This window comes from Thunnus thynnus, chromosome 24 (assembly GCF_963924715.1).
Source record: "Thunnus thynnus chromosome 24, fThuThy2.1, whole genome shotgun sequence".
Classification (NCBI taxonomy): domain Eukaryota; kingdom Metazoa; phylum Chordata; class Actinopteri; order Scombriformes; family Scombridae; genus Thunnus; species Thunnus thynnus.
In genome coordinates this window covers 17,093,237-17,113,831 of record NC_089540.1, presented here as the reverse complement: position 1 = coordinate 17,113,831, position 20,595 = coordinate 17,093,237, and the positions used below count along the sequence as shown (strand labels likewise).

Here is a 20,595-nt window from a genome sequence, read left to right as displayed (position 1 = left end):
TGAACCTCTTCAATGTTTGATTTCCTACATGTGCCTGAACTTCCATAAACCTTTAAAACTGATACATGAAATAAATAAAATGACAAAAACTAGTGTCCAGTTTTGTTTTCCCCTTCAAAATAAGACAGTGACAAACACAATATCATCTTTTACAACAAGCTAATCTGTAGTTGGTCTCTATAAAACACTGAAGTTATGTTTATGACTTACAAATTATACTTTTTGAGTGGCATAGATTGCGTTTTATTTCATTTACAGCATATTTTATACTGCTACGTACTGTTATAGCTTCTTATTTTGAGAGTCAAAGTGTTTGGTTTTGTGCTTTTATGAGAGTAAAGGATGTGACTCACCCTCCTCTTCATGAAAACCGGAAGGAATTTGCATCTTTTAACAGAAAAAAAACACCTCATTTGACGGACTTCTCTCTATTCACCTGTGTGACTTTCAAATTAAAACGCAGGCCAACTAAAAACCACTGCCCCTCTGTCTGAATTCTTGAAAAAAAAAAAACCACACCATCTGAATATCACATTACTGATTTCTTCCATGGACCATTAACCACTGAACTCTTAAAAGTTCCCTTAACCCATTACTCCTGTCCCACATGTTCATTTTCTTAAGATATTAGGCAATTTAATTACAGTTAAGAGCATTAAGGAGCAATTTTAAGTATAATTTGCAGTTCATGAACTGTTTTTGAAAATTACTCTTAATATAATTAACTTCTGTCATTAGGCCTAATCCCTGCAGGCTACAGAGGGAATGCTTCCTTTAAGAAATTACATACATGTAACGCTACATTCATTCCTTTTCAACAGGAAGGTTGGACTGCGAAGGTTCGCCTCCTCAATGGAGTAATTATCTATTTCCAGTGAGAGAGTACAAAACAGTGCTAAGTCCATTAACGGCTGGGAGTCTCTCTAGCATGAATAATCATAAACCAACCAAAAAAAAAAAAAAAAAAAAAAAAGTAATTGGCCTGTTCAGAAGACAAAAATACACAGAGAGAAAGGACACATTTGAAGTTCTTGAGAATTTAGGGGAGAAAATGTCAAAAAAAAGGGAGGGCAAAGGGCAAGAAATCATGGATTTTTTATGACCACATTAACCCTGCGTTGAATTGCACTGTCTGTTCATTCTCTGGTGAAGAATACCGCTTAATTAGAGCAGATATTTCCTTGTCAGAAATAGTGGGGGCCATCGTCTAATTAAATCAAGAGGACAGTTGCGTATTAGTGATGGGAACGCCCAGGCAGCCATCCACCATCGGCCATGATGCCCTCATAAAAAATGCATGTTGCTCCCCGAGAAGAAAGCTCTAATTTACAGAGAAAAAAAAAAAGGAGAGGAAGAGGTTGAAAATTCATTCAGGGGCTGTGAGGGTCTCAGCGGGGTGAACCTCGCACCTTGACGGGTAAGTGATGGTTTGCTTAACGTCTCCTCTGATGAGGTTAAGGACGTGTCACTTTGTCTTTGGCCGGGCTTTAATCAGGATCCAGCCGGCCCTCTGGCACGAGCCGAGGCTTCACCGGCGCGTAACTGACCGGTGATTTAGAATGATATGATTACACCTACACCGGCATGCTGCGCAGCGGTGTGAATTAGCCTCCCCTCCTCTAGAAAATGTGTAATGAGCGATGTTCCCTGCGCCCAGCTGGGGCCCCGCGGACTCAGCCATGAGCCGGCATCCTAATCAGCCGTCAGCCAAAAAAGCCGCTGTTGCCGGCGCATTAGAATCTGTGTTTGTGCATATCAAAAGATTTCCACAAACGCATTGGCAAAACACATAATCACTTACCCCTCAGAGGGAGAGAAGAGGGGAGGGGGGGGAAGGGGAGGCTGGATGAACGACGGACAGACTGACAGAGATCATTTCCTTTGAGCGTTGAAGGGAAATCACTGTCGTCACGTGACCAGCTTGCAGCGTAGTGTTGGTTGTGGGCTCGTCTGTGGGTAAAGGAGGACGACAGTCAGACTAAAAGAACAGAAATGACAACAAAGTTAACTGTGACGTTATCAAGAAAGCTTCCTGAAAGCTGATTTTAGCAGATTGCAAGATGCAGAAACCTGTTAAAAGGCTCATTTCTCACAACCACTCTTCTTCTTTTATAGACAACATTACAACAAAACAAAACTATGCATGAAACTAGATGACCTGATGTCTAATATGGCAGCATTTAAAGTAGGATGAAGTCATCTCAGCGGTCCAACAAGTACAGAAAAGTGCAAAAAACACAATTTTACATCAGATGAAGGCATCACTGAAGAAGGCCTTATGGAAGAGGAAGGAGAGTAGTTTTGGAATCAATCAATTTTGTTGTTTGCTCATACTTCTTTTCAGATGTTTGCATATTGACATAGATTTTTGTCACCTACTGTGTGTTTTGTGTGTGTGTGTGTGTGTGTGTGTGTGTGTGTGTGTGTGTGTGTGGGACTCTTCTTGCTCTGTGTCTGGACTTTGTATCTTCAGTACTGATGAACACAAACAACCAGAGAAAGAAAGTTGATCAAACAGAAACAAACTGACCTTCATCAAGCTTTAGAGTAATCAAAGTGTCATCGTCATACCACTCAGAAACATCTTCGCACTTTCAAAACAACAAAAAAACGAAGAAAAACACTTATAGTCCAGCTGTTGGAGAAGGAATTCTGCTCTGACAAAAACACATTTTTTCCAGCTTTCAACATATCTACTCCCATGATGACACAACTTCTCAACCTTCACCCTCACAACAGACCTACGGTAGTTTCTCTGCAACCAAAGTAAACCTGGCAGAGTTTCACCGCGGGGCGAACATCATTTCATTACTTTATCTTAACTACATCCTAAAAACAGGAGGAGGAGGAGTGGGAGAATGAGACACGTCATGAGTCATGAGAGATTCAACACAAACATTTGAACACAACGTGACCTCCTGGACGAAGCAAACATCTTCTGACTTTCTGCTCTTTATACTCACAGCAGACGAGTTGTTTTCACTTGTTTCACCGACGAGGATGGACGTCCCCCCCCTCCGGTAACCATGCTGATGAACTGGACAGGAATCATTGAAAAAAACTTTATTTAGATGATCAGTTGCGACAAAGTGTCAACCAGCAGGGGGCTCAACGATAGAGGTGACTTAACCAAGCTTCAGCAGAGGTGTTCACCCAAAATATGAATCAAACTTGACCAAACATCTTTAAATATTCATTATTTATCTTCTACTTATACCTGTTCCCTTCCCTTCCCTTCACAAATCTCTCAAAGCTATACTATTATGCCATACCATGACTCCAACTTGTGCCAAATGTGCTGTTTTTTCGGTGGGAAGCGACAGCATAAAAACGATAAATGCAAATTAATAAAATTCCAAGCGGGGGGTCTTCTTTGCAGAGCTGTCCAGCATCACCACGGTGCACCGAACCCCCTCCGACGGGATGGTGAGAGTATTGTTGTCTTTGTGACGCTCTGCAGCTGGTGTATTCACTGGAGGAGGCAGCGATGGCGCTCTGTACCCTCAGACTCACACTGTCACCTCCGGTTCACATGCCAGTCTGCCAGAAATATGCAGATACATATGTAAGAAGTTGATTTTCTTTTTGTGGGTTAGGGTTCATGTGATGAGGTTCAGTGCAGGATGCATTCTGGGAAATACAGGAAATGGAAAGGAAACTGGAATATTGGAGTATTTGAGGATGAAACTGTGCTTTAAAACTCATCTCAGCTTTTATGTAATGACCTTTTTATTTTATTTCTGACCTTCTTTGTGTAATTTGTGCCTCGTTTTTACCTTTCCTGCCTTCTGTTAATTGCTTTTTCCCCGCTTACGCTCTGTGAAGCATTTTGGATCTGTTTCGAATAATGGCACATAAATAAAGACTGAGCTACTTCTTTCAAGCTTATTTTAGAGATATTCTTGTGTCCCTGGAATATTTATGCATAATAATGCTTAGGCAAAGCAATAAGAACCAGGCAGAGGAAAAAACGGGGGCACGGAGTCCAAAAGTAATGCAGTAACGTCCCTGCATTAGGCGAGGATGAGTTTCTTTTATCGTCATCTTCTTCTTCTTCTTCCTCTCCTTTTTTTTTTTTTTTTTTCCCTCCTCTGTAGCACCGCTGGCACCGGGCTGCACCACCTGCTCCGGGGCTCTTTTCGCTCCAGCCAGAATGAACAGCTGGCTGCTCTTCTGACGCTCTGATTGGCTAATCCCTGCTGGTCACTTGCGCTTTTCCTCCCTGCATGTCATTGAACTTTCTCTCGCCGAGTGCCAGGTCTGAGGAGCACCCCTACTCTCCCTCTCTCGTCTTTGCCCAGGCGCACCCCCCCCTCCCACCCCCCCTCCCGTCCTTCATGTGCCCTGCGAATAGTCCGGGTGGCATATGGGGATATGTAAATAATTTAATGAGGTCAAAAGTGTGAGAGTCTCCTCTACTTTTTGCCTCATCCAAGCTCATCCTTCCATGGCTTCGACAGATAAAAAAAAATGTTCACACTAGCAATATTTGGGTCCAATATTGACCTTTATGACCCCTGATATGATCCTCACAGATCAACGCCATCCTCATAACTTGTAGCTGGATTTATATGACTAGTAGTTTGGTGTTTGGGTTTCAGGAGTGATGACCTGTAGTAAAAGCTTTATCAATTTTACCATACTCATTTGTTTTTTATTATCCATCCATTTACGCAAGTTGAATTGTGTGCTCAGCAAGAAGCGTTCACCTCTCGTAACTTATGTTGGGGAAACCTATCATGGGATCCTTTTTTTTTTTATTATCTTCAGTTGGAAAGTGGCCCGTGTTCAACCTATTAACCTGCTTTCTCATTGTGGATCATTGAAATTCACTGAGATCATTCAGCATTTCCTCTCAAACAAGCTAACATTTAAAGACTGCACACTCATTATTATTATTATTATACTGCATATATTTGACTGACACTCTAAAGTGCATGGGATATTATTATTACAGTGGCTGTGTAGTGTGTGTGAACAGCTCCTGGAACATTTAATGTCAAAGTATCAATGCTGGTTAATGTTGGTGGTTTGGCCACTTTTTTACAGAAATAGTGTCAAATTCCTCATAAGATGCTAGCTGAACTGCTCTACTATATTTTCCCCCCAAATAAAAAGTGGCTCTAATAAATTGTGAATGTTTCTTGTTGCTGGTGACATTCATTTCATTTACACAGTGTAAGACAAAAAGAACCAGACAAATTATATACTGGACATTCAGTTTAAGAGAATTTAGCTGTTAGCTGTAGGCTAGCTGGTGAACATAGTGGAGTATTTAGCAGCTAAAGAGACAGATATTTCCCTCCAGAGTTGGTAGAGAGTAAAAACAGAGTGAATATTGGACTTACATTCACCAGGTGGACAGAAACACGACTCCAAATGAATGATAACGTTGCTCCGTAAACAGTAAATAAACAGCTGTTTGCTAACAAGTTCAACGTATCAACCATAGTGCAGAAAGTCTCGCTTTGAAATCTCGCGAGATTTAAGTTATTGTCAAAATCAGCTAAATATTCAGTCATGAGTGAAAATCTTTCGTGTAAAAGCAACTCTCACCTGTCAACAACTCTCATTCTCGCGAGACTTCAGAACGAGACTTCTCTATGAGTGAGACTTGGTTAGACACAGTAATAAACAGACCAGATCAAGCAAAAGGCAAAGAAAAACGTCTTATTTCTCTGTATGGTCCTTTCTAGAATGTTTTCAGACTCTTATAACTACAATATGAGCCTGTCAGTGGAAAAAACAAACACTTTTAGTGGACGTATGTTGATGGGTCGCAGCTGCTAGCTTAAGCGCTGTTGCTAAATACTGGACCAATTTCAAAAATTCTTGTCCCCATTAGTCACTTAGACACGAAAAGATGAGATAATAGGATCCTGGTTGAAAAATACTTAAGTTTCCCTTCAAGGTTGAGGTTAAGATTAGCGTACAAATCTCGCAAGAGTTTCACAAATCGTCCCTCCGGCTGCTCCAATCTGGCACCAACCATGGATGTATCATAAGAGCTTGATACCAGACTAAAAATGGTGCCCATTCAGTTCTGTAGGAATTGCTCGCCTGGCGCATACGCCAAAAAAAGTTTCTAGCTTCCGGGTTTGCTTCCGCGTTGTGCGGACCACTGAATATAGCCCCTTAAAAGTTTATAATAGAAAAAGTCATAATTGACGTTTGACGTTGTTTGCAGTTCAAGGGGTCCTGTCAACAGTTATACAGTGTTTTACAATAGTGGTCTATGGGGAAAATCCTTTTTGGGCCGCAGGGGGATTTTTCGCTGCAATACCGCAAGTGACCACTGGGAAAAATTGGCTGCAAGGCTGAGCGGCGGCGCCCTATCCAGCTCTTATAATACATCCATGGCACCAACCATTTACTAGCGGTCCTCTTCTTCTTCACTACCTTTTTAGGCGGATTGCTACACGTCTTTGCATATTACCACCACCACCTGTCAATCAACGGAGTAGCATAAACATACAGGAAGAAGGCAAATATTAGCAACACTTATAATGCACTCCAGTCCACCACCACCATACACTACAACCTCAGTAATAAACATAAAGTAGAATTATCACCTTTCTGACAATGTCAACAAAAACTGAAAATCTATAAGCTTCATAAAAGTAGAATTTATGGCAGAGCTGTTGTGCTGGATCGCATTAGATTGAACAGGTGTCCCTAATAAAGTGAGTTTATGTGCACTGTACAAACAAACCAGGAAGCCACTCTAAAAAATTATAGACACTGTACATTAAATGATTATTGGGTTTAAAAAGCAGGTTTAAATGGGGTCACCGGATGTTTCGACCTGAACTCAGAGACGTTAAAAGCTGCTCAATAACAGCATCCGCAGTACAGAAATATTGGCTAATACTGGCCTAGATTTCAAACGGCGGTTTGTTTTGTGATAGTAATGTTGTCAAATCAGACCCAAGTGCAGAAAACACAGAAAAAGCTCGATGGAGTCCTCTGTAAACTCAGCAGGACATTAACAGAATAAAAAAGAAAGTGGGTCAGAAAAAAAACAACTCACTGAAACAGGCCAATAACACTGAAAACTAATAAACTAAAACATTAATCACTCAACAAACAACAATAGAACAAAGAGGGTTAATTATAGAGATCACAAAGAGATGAAAACAGGTGAAAGTTCTTGACCTTGGAGACAAAAAAAACATCTTAACTCAAGGTCATCTTACTGGCTTTTTTCTGAAGCTTTCGACTGCATCTCACAGTCTTCCTCAGCTGATGAGGATTTCCTTCGCTGCGTTGAAGATAGCTCACGTGATCCAAGTACGGAACTTTACAGGTGGTCTTATATGTTGCCATGACAACTGAGCAAAACACCATCTGCTGAGGGAAAACCATGAAATGTGGTCGAAAGCTCCAGGAAAAAAGCTTTGGTATAGGACGGAATTGGCACACTGGTCGGCGGTTATGGCGGTTTTCATTTATTTATGTATTTATATGTTTTTATTTTAGTTCCTGTGGATGTTTTACTACCAGAAACCTCTTGGAAAACGTCGAAAAAAGTAACTGTTAGGACGTCAAACTCTTTAACGTGATGATTCGGCCGATCCGTGATGGAAAACAAAGACACCAGAGAAGGAAAATGTAATGTTGTTGTGAGTTTGAGGTTATTTATTTGGATTGTAAGCATGCATAAGCAAGCAAAAAGGATGTTAACCTGTATACCTGGAGGCTACACCTGCCTTTGATTGATCAGGTTTGTCTCTATCAAATCTCCTCCCTCTTATGAGCAGCTTCCTCTCGTCTTCATCAACTCTACCACTGAGTCATTTCAGGGACTGATCTGTTCTCCAGCGCAGCTTCGACATGGAAAAAAAAAAAAAAAAAAACACTTCACAATCCTCAGTCGCAACCAAACCTCAGACCCATTTTCATTCACTGGCCTCCGACGTGTTCTGTCATGCTCTATCTCTCTTATTTTGTGCATTAAAGCAAGATCTTTTTTTTTTTTTCCCCTTACGTCTTCATTCTGCTGCTGATGTTCCATGGCTCTGCCTCTCTTTTTCCATATTACCAACCCCTCCTGTTTCTTAAAGCACATTTACATGCTGCTTTTTGTATTTATGAAGTGGTGTTTAAATAAAGTTGACTTGACAGCCTCAGAACCCTCATATGACAAATGACCTTTATGGTCCAGAGATAAATCAAAGTACCTGGTAAAGGAGTGAGATTGAAGAAGAAGCTGAATAAAACAAGACAGAGGAGTGTTTTTTCAATGCAAACGATTTTACTACTAAGTGTATCTGTGGAGGCAGCAGAGTAGCCTGAGGCAAAATGTACACTTAGCTTTGGTCTATACAAGGCCCAGCAGTGAATCATCAGAGCTCAGCTGTCCAAAATACACCACCAATCTGGCCCGGGCATATGGCTGCATGACACTCGTATGAATTACTACTACACACTCTCTCTCGTGTTGTTGTTTTTCCTCCCTTCTAAATGTTCTATGAGCCGGCCGTCTTCCCAACACTGTTTTACATCAGAGGAGATCAAAATCGCCGCACTGACGCCTGAGAACAGACACAAAACGGGTCTGCATTTTGAACGTTTTAGCAAAGGAAAACAGTCTAATCAGGTTTAAACATATTAAAAATCTGTTTGAACAATGCAAAATGTTATAAAATTAATATTTACTTTGTGGGAAGATCATTCTGGTTAAATCTTTGATGTGTTTAAACATCCAAATTACTCCAAACTAACGACTCATATGAATCTATCAAAAAGGGAAAAAAAAATTGTTTTTCTGAAATGTCTACATGCCTGGAAAGTGACCGAACATGAGTTCAACTGTTGCAGATCATTCAGTGCGTTTGGTTTCAACTGCAGGGTTTACCACATGGGTGGAGTTTGTGTCAAAAGGACAATAAAACGAAGATTAAACAGATCAAAAACTGACAGAAGAATCTGTTTTCTCCTATTTTCTGATGCAATGTTTATGAAGAAAGTGGGGTTTTTTTCTCCCCCTCCTCCTCCTCCTCATCCTCCTCTGTGATGGATGCACTTGAAAACTCTACAAGAGTCAAAACATATTTATGTAAAAAACAAATAAATAAATAAAATTATTAAGTACACACAGAAAAATCGATTCAAGGCATCATCATTCAGCCTGATTGCAATTAAAAGCCGTCCTCCACTGAGCCCGGGCTAATAGTCTGAGACAGTATTGATCAGTAAATGTAAAACTAGATTGGATCAACATCAGCATCAGCCAATATTGAAAGAGTGAGAACTGGAATTCATAGAGACAACAGGAGTATAAACAAAACAGATGACATAGGAGGTGTTGTTTTTATCCTGTAGCTGTAGTTTTTCATCAAATTTGCATGATTTTTAAGAAAGATTAAGTTCATCTTCTTTTCTTTCACACCTTCATCTACATGATCTAATAAAAGTAATGCTTTCCTCTGTTTCCTAATTCAGCAGTTCTCTCTCTCTCTCTCTCTCTCTCTCTCTCTTCAGGGTTGCAGGAATATTTCATCACATCTCTCTTGACCTTTGACATTCGTATTAGTTGCTTGTGAAGTCAAGAGAGCGGTGAATTCAAGCTCGAGTCTTAATAGATGTAAAAAATGTAAAAGTAGAGGAAGGTTGAAATTTTCTCTCTTAATGATGGCGATATACTCCAGAGGTTTCCCTCTCCTCCTTGCCCGTCTTGATACGCATGCTCATTTTTTTTTTTTTTTTTTCCGCATGTGTAATTGTCCGGGCGGTTCACAGCACATTATCAAATTCATCAGCTAATCATTTAAGACCCCCTCTTTTATCTGCGAGATGGTCTGCGAATGATCCGATGGCACGCCGATCGATAGGAAAATCGGAATATGCAAAGCGCGTTCTGATGTTTGGCATCGCTCAACCTTTGGTGCTTTCATCTCGGCCTTTTGATGTTGCTTTTAATCTGCATAACGCAGTGTGAGTGGCTAATGGAGTCGGAGAGTCTCCTTCAGTGGAGAGGACTCCGCTGCTGGAGTCCACCTGTCAGGAGGAAAGTTTTTTTTAAAAATAAATGGAGATTTGGGAAAAGAGAAGAGTCGTCCACGGCTGGAGAAATGAATAGATTCTGTGTAGTTTAGTGAGAAAAGCACTGATACTGCTTTTTTGTTTGTGTTTACTCTTAAAAATGAGGTAAAACTGTAAAAAACTGCACTATGATGAAGTTGTCCAGTAGCTTGTTTTGTTGGAACAATTTAAAATGATATAAAACAAAGTAAAGAAACCATTTTTTTGGACATTTTTGCTTCATAAATGACAATAAATGAAAGCAATTATTCAAATTGTCTCCAATAAATGTCCTGTGAATTCCCACTGTAATACACATATAGAACTGAAGGTGCTTTCCTAAAAGGTTCTAATAGAATATCATATGTTGTCATAATTTAAGTTGGATGCTGTTAACTTAAAAAATACACATATATTTTTGTCTTAATGACTGTATTAAGGATCAGGCTGGTGTTATTCTACATTGCAAGGCATGAAAACAGTAACAAACAGTAATTTCCTAAAACATCTGGGCTCTGTAGTTTCTAGAAAATGTTACTCAAACAGGAGGGGACTATTTCCAGTGGCGGATTAATACACATTTAGTGGTTTTTACCCAGCAGCAGGATGATGTACTCTGTGTGAGAATCAGATTAAAATCAACTACAGTGCAGCACTTGTTAGTGTAATCAATTAATTGCTGGTTTTTCATGGGGTCTTGTTGATAAAAAGTAAAATATAAAACATCACCCGTCTTATTCTAAATACTCTTGTTATTCACCGACTGGTTAAAAAGTGCAGGACAAATAGTGAAAAGATGTGGAAGACGTGTTAGGGCTTTACTTTATCATCTAAATGAGACATAATGAGCAGCGGGGGGCTGAGGTCAATTCATTCTGATCGATTTGAAAATGTGAATTGAAACCCGAAATTAACATAATAATGAGCAGCAGAGGAATCATCCACAGTGTTGTTTTTTTTTTCTTTATAGACCGGATATGAGAGGAGAAAGATTTTCCAGTTTGTTTTTTTTTTAAAAAGTGACTTGAGCCCGACGCTGCCAAGCGAAACCTCACGGTTTGTTCTCTTGTGAATAAACATGAAGCACTGAGGGTTTGGTACTCTGTAATTTGGCTACTTTTATTCGAGCAGGGTCATTTTCAAGAGAAATTACAAATTAAGAATTCAATAATACTTTTACAAAGACATTTCAGGAAAGATTCTTCTTCAGTCATGATATCATACATAGTATTTAACAGTCCCTCTTCATTTTTTTAGCTTAAAAAAAGAAACAAAGAAAGTGGAATTTTTTCAGTCGAAAATACAGTGTTTTCACAATTGTATAAAAGTTCCCAAATTTGGAATTTTCCAGTAACTGGAAAATAAAAGGAAATAAAATAAAATAAGATTAAACTTCGCATTTCACAATGTTTCAAAACACAATAAATGCTCTCTTTACGTAAAATTTGCCCCTATGATCGACACCATGTTCCTTTTTACTAAAATATATCTATATATTGAAGAACTATAGTACTGTACACAACAGTATGAAATAAATAAAATTAGGAAATATAAAATGGGCCACATAAATAATGTTTTTTTTTTTTCAACCTACAAATAAAATGAATGCAATTTTTGTTGTCTTCAAAAAAAAAAAAAAAAAAATGGTTTGGTGTAATACTGACAAAGTTAAAAGAAAAGAAACTGAGAAAACATTGCACAACATAATGTAAACTAAGGAACTGCTGCCTATAGTCTTAATACTGACACGGGTGCTTCAAAGAACAACGGTAAACCATTTCATAATACTGAGGCTGGTGGAAAAAAAGTAACCTTCCTTTTACACAATACGAGGGTGGCACTTGCAGAAAACACACAGGTTAAAAGGTTTGCATATAAGGCTTCTTTTTTCTTATCAAAAACACCTTACAAAGGCTTCGTCCTTCATTTTTCTCCCCCCCCCTCCCCCCCCCCACCATCCCCCCAAATACCATCTGTCCATAAACTGTATTTTTCCCTTAAAATGAAGGTCTCTTTAAAACTTCATCCTCTTAAAAAAAAAAAAAAAAAAAAAAAACAACCTCTCAGCTCCTTCATACAGTCTTTTTTGTTTAAATTCCTTCATTTGAAGTTGATTCAAGAGGCCTAAAACAGTGTGGCTGGAGATGTTTGTGGCCGGGCAACATGGCAAAAAACTAAAGACGACACCGTAGGTAGGTAGGTGATAACAAAGGTAATATCGAAGGACTGTAGTGTAGACACTACTGCTCTTTTTCCAACACTGTATAAATATATACATAGGCAATACTTTTTATTATTTTTGTTCATGATTATAGAAGCGGAGTGCAATTTGTACAAGTCACTAGTTGTGCTATAAATACTATGGAACACAGGGGGTTTATTTGAGGAGGTTAGCACCACACATATTTTTAGGCCTTAGTACTGTACATTTTTTGAAATGTATTCATTTATTCATTGTTCGGTTTGCATAATGCAGCTTATTTCACAAACCCATGCCCCCTTTTTCTCTCAACGCCTCCTCCGGATTGATTTTTCAGTCCATGTCTTGTTCGGCAGACATCTTTTACTTCCCCCCCCCCTCCCTACATCACCGCCCCCCGAGGAGTCTGTCAAAGAAAGCTTCCCGGAAGCTTCAGGCACGTGCACGTACAGCTTAAAACACGGTGTTTTAAACCGAGCAGGTAAGAATACTGAACCGAAAGAGAGAAACTTAAAACTTTTTTTTTTTTTTTTTAAGATGGGAAGCTTTTGAAACTGTCGTCGCCGATTACATGCCATCCTCCATCGTGTCCTCGTGATCCGATTTGGTTTCCGTTTTGCCGTCCAGCGAGCTATCGTCCATCGAGTGCTCTCCGTTCTCCTCCTCGTCCCTCAACGTGTCCGGGTCCGTGTCCATGCTCTTGCTCTCCTCCTCCTCCTCCTCGAACTCATCCTCCCTACGTCCGATCTTCGCGTACGTTCCGTCCACTTCCTTCCGTCCCTCTCTGATCCCTCCGTTCACGGCGTCGTGCCTCAGGATGGCCTCGCGCTCGGCCAGCTCCGGGTAACCCTGAGGAGTCATGCCCTGCAAGTATGCCCGGCTCATCAGCAGCTCCGTAGGCTCCAGGTGGCCCTTCTCACGGGCCTCCCTCTCAGCCGCCTCCCGCTCCTCGGCCTCCCGCTTACAGTAGGAGTAGCGGTGGTTCATGTGCTGCGAGTAGGAGCCCGAGTGGGAGAATCTCTTCCCGCACTTGTCGCACTGGTAAGGCTTCTCCCCCGAGTGCAGTCTGGAGTGCTCGATGAGATGGTGTTTGTGTTTGAAGGCTTTCTTGCAGATCTGGCACTGGTGCGGCCTCTTGCCTGCGGAGACACAAAAAAAAAAAAAAAACACAGAACGAGAGACGTGAGTCGGTTGGCCTCGCTCGTCCTGCTGCTACAACAAATCACACAAGTCAGAAGAAAAGCAAAAAACGCTGAGGAAAAACTCTGATGAATTGGATGGTATGGAGCAAAAATTAAATCACGGAGCATTAAATCCAACTTTGACTTACGACTTAGGGCTATTTGTTTATTCAAACTGAGAGCACAATGAGAAAGTGCACTCGCATTCATGGGCCTACATTATGGAAATTCCCTCCCGTGGTTAAAGCATGGAGAAACTCAACTACAACTATTTATTTTAGGCCTGCGTGCCACACTGATGAATGCAACATAAATAAACTACTGCAAAGCAAACAAACACAGAAGGCGCGACAAAGGAGTAAACAAATCTGAGAAGGGCTGGAGGGAAAGGGGGGGGGGGGTGGGGTGGGGGAGGTGGACGGGGAGGCGGGGGGGGGGAAGCTCCGAGGGGTTACCCTGCTTATCTCCGAACACAATTCAAGTTCATGGTGACGCCTGGCCCTCCATTAAGTTTTGGGCTGGGGCTCCTACGTCTACCAAATGTGATGGGACCGCTTTGTGTGCCAAGGCAGAAACGAGAAACCCAAGCTGACCACAAGGGCAGGGTGAGATAGTTTTATGACACGGGGCCATAAACTGTCTGGCTAAATAAATGTCCTCCAGCTTGTAATGTGGCCACACGGCTGCTGTTACACTTAGAGTTTATTCCAAAACACTTACTGCTTACTAACATATACATCTTCACTCAGGATTTCCTCTAGGATCTGACGTTACCTACTTTAAACTACTACTAATAACTTTTAGCCTAAAAAAAAACGTCTTCTTTTTTTCTCTCATTCACTCCTGCTCAGCACGTGTGGAAATATGGCTGCCTGCCTCACACAAATCACATGACTCCCCTCTGTCACAAGTCCACCCGCCAACATGGCTTTTCAAAGTGCACTTCTGTCCAACATCTGGCCATTTTTCGACCGACACTTCACTCCCCATCCCCCGTCCCCCCTCCCCCCTTTTTCTGAACACATAATATTGTTAAAAACAACACATAGCGACACGGACATGAAAGCGTCGCATCCAGAGCGAGATGCTGCTGCGGCGGCGGTGGCGGCGTTCGTTCGGGTAGATAACGCACCCCTGTTTTAAAAGAGTTCAGCGCACAGTTCTGACGGTGCGCCCTCCCTCCCTTTTATGTCCGACCAGATAACATGAAGGCTGCATAAAGCACTGAGCGCTCTGCTACAGATAGTGGATAAAATAAATGATGCAACCTAGTGAAAGAGGATCTCTGTATAATAACTATAATGAAAGACTTGTTATCAGTGCTCTGAAGCTTCTGAGCGTTACGCCACTGATGTGATCTATCGCCAATAATGGGGCCGATAAAGGCATTAGAAGCCTTTTGCTGGCTTTATATGTCTAGGTGAATTGATGTGTGTCTTTTTAGATAGCAAAATGGTTAATACAGCAGGATATGATTGGAAAATAAAGAGTACAATCACTTGAAAAGATAGCTGAAGTCTCCCTCTTCATGCCTACCTGCATTAATTACAGATTATACTTTTTTCTAAAAGAGCTGATACAGTTACAAAAATCTAAAATCTTTTAATATTTTTAGAAAAGATCCACACAAAACTTTAAAAACACATCACATGTTCACAAAGTCAAACTTTCTTATTTGGAATCTACTCAATCGGTGGCATCTCAACCCTGTCAATGAAGAAGCAAGTTAGGTGTTGGTTTACATAATATACAAACTTAAGGGTTAAACAGAGAAGGAAAGAAGGAGAAAAAAGGGGGTAAAAAAAAATATATATATATATTCATACTGATAGGAGTTGGCAACACAAACATTTAAAACATAAAAAAGCATGGGGTTTAAAATAAGGGTCTAGAACAGTATATACCTGTGTGTTCATATTTGTGTCTTAGAAGGGAACTGCTCTTCTGGAATGTTTTGTCGCACAAGTCACACGCGTACATACCACTTTCGGTCTTCTTAATCTTCTTCCGCGACAGACAGGAGTCGGGGTCTGTCATGTCGTCCAGCCCTGACATGTAATCTGGTGTACCGTCGAGCAGGTCCCCCTTTAAAAAAAAAAACAAGAAACAAAAAAAAAGGAGAGAAAACAAGAAATACTAATGAATTTTGGGCGTCATAACTAGGAGGGGTTTAAAGATATTGATCAATGTGAGGAAAGCTGCAGTTAGCATCAGCAGCAGTTGCTAACATGGCTACAGCTAGCTTGAAACAGAAGCTAATGTTTGTTGTTGATGTCATTCCAGAAGTATTTTCATTAAAGTTGCAAATTTCTTACATAATTTTGTCCCTAAAGCTTCTGAAAAGCGTTGTAATTCCTTGACATAACTTAAGATAATTGTAGCTAACTTGAACAAGAAGATATGCTAACTGCTAAACATGTAAAATGCTAATTTGAATGAACCCCAAAAACATAAAAACTGTCTCCAGAAGTTTAATATTCACAATTTTTAAAATGTTTCTGGAATAAATGTCATTATACTGCAATGATATAATCATAATAAAAGCTACTGAATGCTGAAAAAAGACCCTATATGGCTCTTTATGTTGCTAAATAAAGCTGTAAACTGAACAGTACCTACCAAACAATCACACTATGCTACATGTTCTCATGCATTTTTGATGACCAGCATATACCAGCGTTGATTTCTTATAAAACCTCCAGCTGTGGAGTAATATCACCAATCTATAACTGACATGCTCCTCCATTATGAAACTCAGCAATAATGGTGTATTCAGTGTGGTCTAATTTCGTACAGGAGTGTTAATTCTGCTCATCCCTTTAAAATTCTCTTTTATGATGAAGATTAGTCTTAAACATGAATTGATGGAGGGACAATATTACAACATTAGAGGAATGGCAAACTCATATAATGATCAAAATCAGAAGGTGCACCTTAATGGCCAATATTGAGCCACCAAAGCTTCCTTTTAATGAATGTATGTGTGATAATGTGAGGACAGCACTGCACTGTGTTTTAAGAAGGGACCACTATCACTCTGCAATCAATTTGAACTAAACGCCTGTAGCTGTATTTTTAAAATCTAATTTAATAACTTAGAATAGGAAACATTATTAATACTTTTTTTTTTTTCATCAAAATGGTTCCCTCTATGTTAAACAGCCTTCAGCATTCAGTGGTAATGAACATGGAGACTGTGCATTATTAATCCACATGTAGAAGCTCATTTTGGATTTGGCTCTCTTTAAAATGCAGCAGAGTTGCGGTGGGAAATTTCAGAGAAGTGCACAGCTCCGGGGCTCACCTTTGTCATTTTTACAAAGGCCTTTCACCCATATTTAATAACAAAATATCTGAGTTCAGGCCAGCGCTGGAAGAGGACTGAAGTCAGAAGCATTAATGTGTTCCACACACAGCAGCAGGAAAAATTTACAGTGGAGAGTGGTAACAATTAGGGCTTTACTCAGATACGTTTTCAGGGCCAAAATCGATGCTGTTATTTGAACCTGATGTCTGATATTTTGTACCACTGTGTTTGTAACTTTGACTTTTTTTTTGAACGTAAAAAAAAATCCAAACCATCAGGGTTCAGGTTCAGGGTGGAAAAGCAGTTTATAGACAATTATAATAAATCTCCCCACTAAAATCCAGAAATTACAATCTGCAATTGAAACTCTGTTAGAAGGGATAGAAAAAAAAAGAGTGAAGGTTTTACAACTGACAGCTGTAAAAACTCAAAAACACAAATATAATATTGTGCTGCAATATGTGTTTTTTGAAGTCAAGCATCAGTTTAACTGTTAATTATTAATAAATGTTTTTTGAATAATCAATTGTTTAGTTTATGAAAAAAAGAAGAAGCTGGACCAAGCAAATGTGTTGCATTTTTTCTAGATGAATTAGTGATAAATTATGAAAATTGCTACTGTTTCAATTGTTTTTTCACAAAAAAACCCTAAAGCTGTTGAGTAAAATGGGCTTAATCGGTTTAATTATCATTACTAATGTTACACTGTAAACAGATGAACCTGTAAAATGCCCCCTTTCCCTCCCTGACACCACTAACGATGCCTCACTCGTATCACGGCTGTTTATCTCCATCACCTTTGCCAGTTCAGTCTACCTCAGGTGAGCGTTCTTCTCTCTCCTGACTCTGAAGTCGTTTTTAATTAGTACAGAAATTAGTTCAGATCATTTTAGAGACTCTGACTGAGCCTGGGGCTTTTACAAAACCACAGGTGGCTTATTTACCTGGAAACCTGGTTTCCGCTGGTACTTTCTCCTCTGCTGCATCTCGGCAAAGGTAGCTGCCCCTGCTGCGTAAGTGTAGGCCATGTGTGGTAGGAAGCCCATTTGATCCATGCCCGGATATGGCCTAAGACCTGGTATGCTGGCCTGCATCGGGGGCATGAATGTGGCAGGCGGGAAAGCGCTCTGAGGTGGAAGTGACGTATACAGGGGTTTGGCAGCAAATGGGTTAATGCCGAAGATGGGGCTAGTGCTTTTTTCAAGGTTTCCGTTGTTGATAGAGCCTGAGAACTCCTTCTTGAGATAGGCTAAGTTCAAAGGCTCTTCGAAGTGCTCGCGGGGAGAGGGGATGCTGTTATGGTCAATGGTAATACTGTTGACTTTAGGTCTGCTTTTGACAGTCAGTGCATGCTTGGGTTCCTTCATGAGTCTCGGCAGAGAGAGGTCCAGCGGCTCAGCCTGCAGGTCTTCTGAAGTCAAGCTGTTTGGAGTGTAGGAGCTGCTGTGAGAGTTTTTGGAAGATGTGGAGGACAGATTTAACGGGGAAGGGGTGTTGCTGCGGGAGTGGTCCAACTTTTCACCCGTGGCTTTGGCGTTGCCGCTAAACTGGTGGTTTTTCAAATGTCTGAGTGAGTTGTCACAGTTGTTAACGTTGTTATGGAGCTCCGCTATGGAGGGGGACGTGATGCGGTCAGTAGGTTTGAGAAGAGACACAGGTGACCTAGCTGCCATAGAGTCTTTTGGTGGAGTGTGGTGGTTATTTGTTCCGACAACCATATCCATGTTGTTCCTGTGCTCTAGCGGCGGAGTTCTGGTGCTGCCGTAGTGGTACATCTTTCGCTGCTCGAACCACTCCCTGACAAATTCCTGAGGAAGGCCGACCGCTGTGGAGATCTTGAGCAGCTCCTCCGAGTTGGGCTCCATGTTCATGGCGAAATACGCCTTCAGCACAGACATGTGGTCCCTGTAAGGGTTGAGGGGCCCAGTGAGTCCCTTCTCAGACAACATGGAGGAGGATAAGTGGGTGTTCTTCTCCATGAATATCCCTGGTTTGTTGGGCATCAGATTCTCACTGGGCTGCAGCACGGCTTTGATCTCCTCGTTCATTTTACACAGGTAGCGTTCATGCTGATGCAAGGGTATGGGCCCGGGGAAGGTTTCTTTGCAATATTGGCAAGCATAAGGTGTAAACATGTTGTTTTCCTGCACCTTCTCATCCACACCTCCTTCAAGCATGTGGTTGGATTTCTCTCGTTTGATATTGCTAATCTGTCTCTTTGAGTCTGTCGTCAAGCTCTGGAGGCAGGCTTTGGCTTCGTTCACTTTTTCTAGCGTGTAGTCGATGATGCTTTTGGTGGCGCCATTGTGATTGACAAGTGGAAGACCGACCTGATGCCCACCTGCAGATGCCAGCCCCTGCTTCTGCTCTTCAACCTGGGACCCCAGCTCCTTCATGTAGGCCTTGAGCTTGGAAAGCTCCTCTGGCTTGCAGTCCATTTTCTGCCTGCACACAGTGTTGTCCACGATCTGGAGGACCTTCTGCACCTCGCTCAGGTTGTTCACCAGCGGCCCCGGGTAGCCCAGCAGCTGCTGCTCAAGTCCAGCCATCCCAAGGTGCTGTAAGGGGCTCTGGGCTGTCGAGTTGTGGTGAATCCCTAGTGGGCTGTTCCCTCCTACTCCATTCATGAACGGTCCAGGAGCTCCGAATCCATGCGACGCCATCATCAGCTTGTAGTCGTTGAAGTCGAGTGGCTCCGTCTTGATGTTCAGGTGGTTGTTGTGTTCGGGGAGGCCGAGCGGCTTGCCGTTCTCCAGCTTCTGGCGCAGCTGGGTGATGGCAGTGTTGGTTGGTGAAGAGGAGGCTGAGGTGGGGGAGGAGCCCGTCTTCATGTTGCTGCGCATCCTACCATTGACGGCAATCAGGCCAATGCACTTTTTGCTGCTTATGTGGGAACTGTAGGAGCCCGAGTGGGAGAAACGCTTCTTGCAGTTGGGGCACTCATACGGTTTTTCACCTGAAACAAAAAAAAATATATATATAGCGTAAGAATGACAGGTTTATATGAATAATATAATCAAATTAATAGCTTGTTTACTGTTTATTTGTTTATTTATGGGGGGGCAATGTAATGTAAATGTGCCAGAGTAAGCTCTACATCTAATTGGCTTATTTGCAAAAGTCTATTTGTATAGTATGTCTTACAATAAAAGCAAAGAAATGCATTAGAACAACTTTTAAAAACAGAGAGAGGAACATAAAATCAAATAAAGTTAAATGCAATACAGTAAAACAATATATCAGGGATACAGTGAAGTGATAAATTTACTAGAGGAAATAAAAGGTTGGTAGAGAAAAATAAGCAATTAAAGGCACAGGGAAAGAAGTTTGTCTTAGTTATAGTGATACAATGATGTAAATCAAAGGAAACTGTAAAGAAATGTAATTTATGCCTGCTTTACCTGATTTATATGTATTAAATTTAATGTAAAGTGAGTATTGCATCTTCCTTGACCAAAAGATGAAAAACTCTCAGTTTTTCTGTTGATCAATAGGTATTTTCCCTGACAAATAAACAAATAAATGAAATTAAATTCATTCACACTCGTACTGTACGTGTTTCTGTGCAAATATTGTACTTGGCAGTTGGACTGATTGTTAACGCAGCAGAGTTCAATGTCCATTAACTGCAGGGAGGGTCCAAAATAAACCTGAAGGAATTTCTGCCGATTCATGATGTGTTTAAATCATAGTTATGAATATTCAAAGAGCGAGGCGGCGTTCCTCTCGTTACTCACCGCTATGAATCCGGAGGTGTTCCTTCAGATGGTGCTTGTATTTGAAGGCCTTGCCACACTCGGTGCATTTGAACTTGCGGTTGCCGGCCGCTTGGTTGAGCAGTTGGTGCTGTGAGAGAGAGAGAGAGGGAGGGAGAAAGAGAGAGA

At 41.0% G+C, this 20,595-nt stretch overlaps 1 protein-coding gene and 1 long non-coding RNA gene across 13 annotated transcripts in view; both read right to left on the bottom strand.

Annotated features, from left to right (window-relative positions):
* LOC137176995 (uncharacterized) overlaps positions 1 to 5,548 on the bottom strand; it is a 196,219-nt gene extending 190,671 nt beyond the window's left edge. Inside the window, exons 1-4 of one of the 4 annotated variants that reach the window (XR_010925922.1) lie at positions 5,349 to 5,548; positions 2,964 to 3,037; positions 2,531 to 2,591; positions 1,802 to 1,950 (exon numbers count right to left, since the gene is read on the bottom strand). This is a non-coding gene — a long non-coding RNA (uncharacterized lncRNA). Of the gene's footprint in view, positions 1 to 1,801; positions 1,979 to 2,530; positions 2,592 to 2,963; positions 3,038 to 5,348 lie in introns of all 4 variants that reach the window. The other 3 variants (XR_010925919.1, XR_010925921.1, XR_010925920.1) reach the window with 3 other exon arrangements.
* A 5,582-nt stretch (positions 5,549 to 11,130) lies between these two features.
* zeb2b (zinc finger E-box binding homeobox 2b) overlaps positions 11,131 to 20,595 on the bottom strand; it is a 461,952-nt gene continuing 452,487 nt past the window's right edge. For 7 of the 9 annotated variants that reach the window (XM_067583059.1, XM_067583061.1, XM_067583062.1 and 4 more), the window contains 4 exons: positions 20,449 to 20,557; positions 17,656 to 19,667; positions 15,309 to 15,489; positions 11,131 to 13,362 (listed from right to left, as the gene is read on the bottom strand). In XM_067583059.1, coding sequence (XP_067439160.1) covers positions 12,791 to 13,362; positions 15,309 to 15,489; positions 17,656 to 19,667; positions 20,449 to 20,557 — 2,874 coding nt within the window. In that variant the 3' untranslated portion in view covers positions 11,131 to 12,790. The remainder of the gene's footprint in view (positions 13,363 to 15,308; positions 15,490 to 17,655; positions 19,668 to 20,448; positions 20,558 to 20,595) is intronic. The other 2 variants (XM_067583065.1, XM_067583066.1) reach the window with 1 other exon arrangement.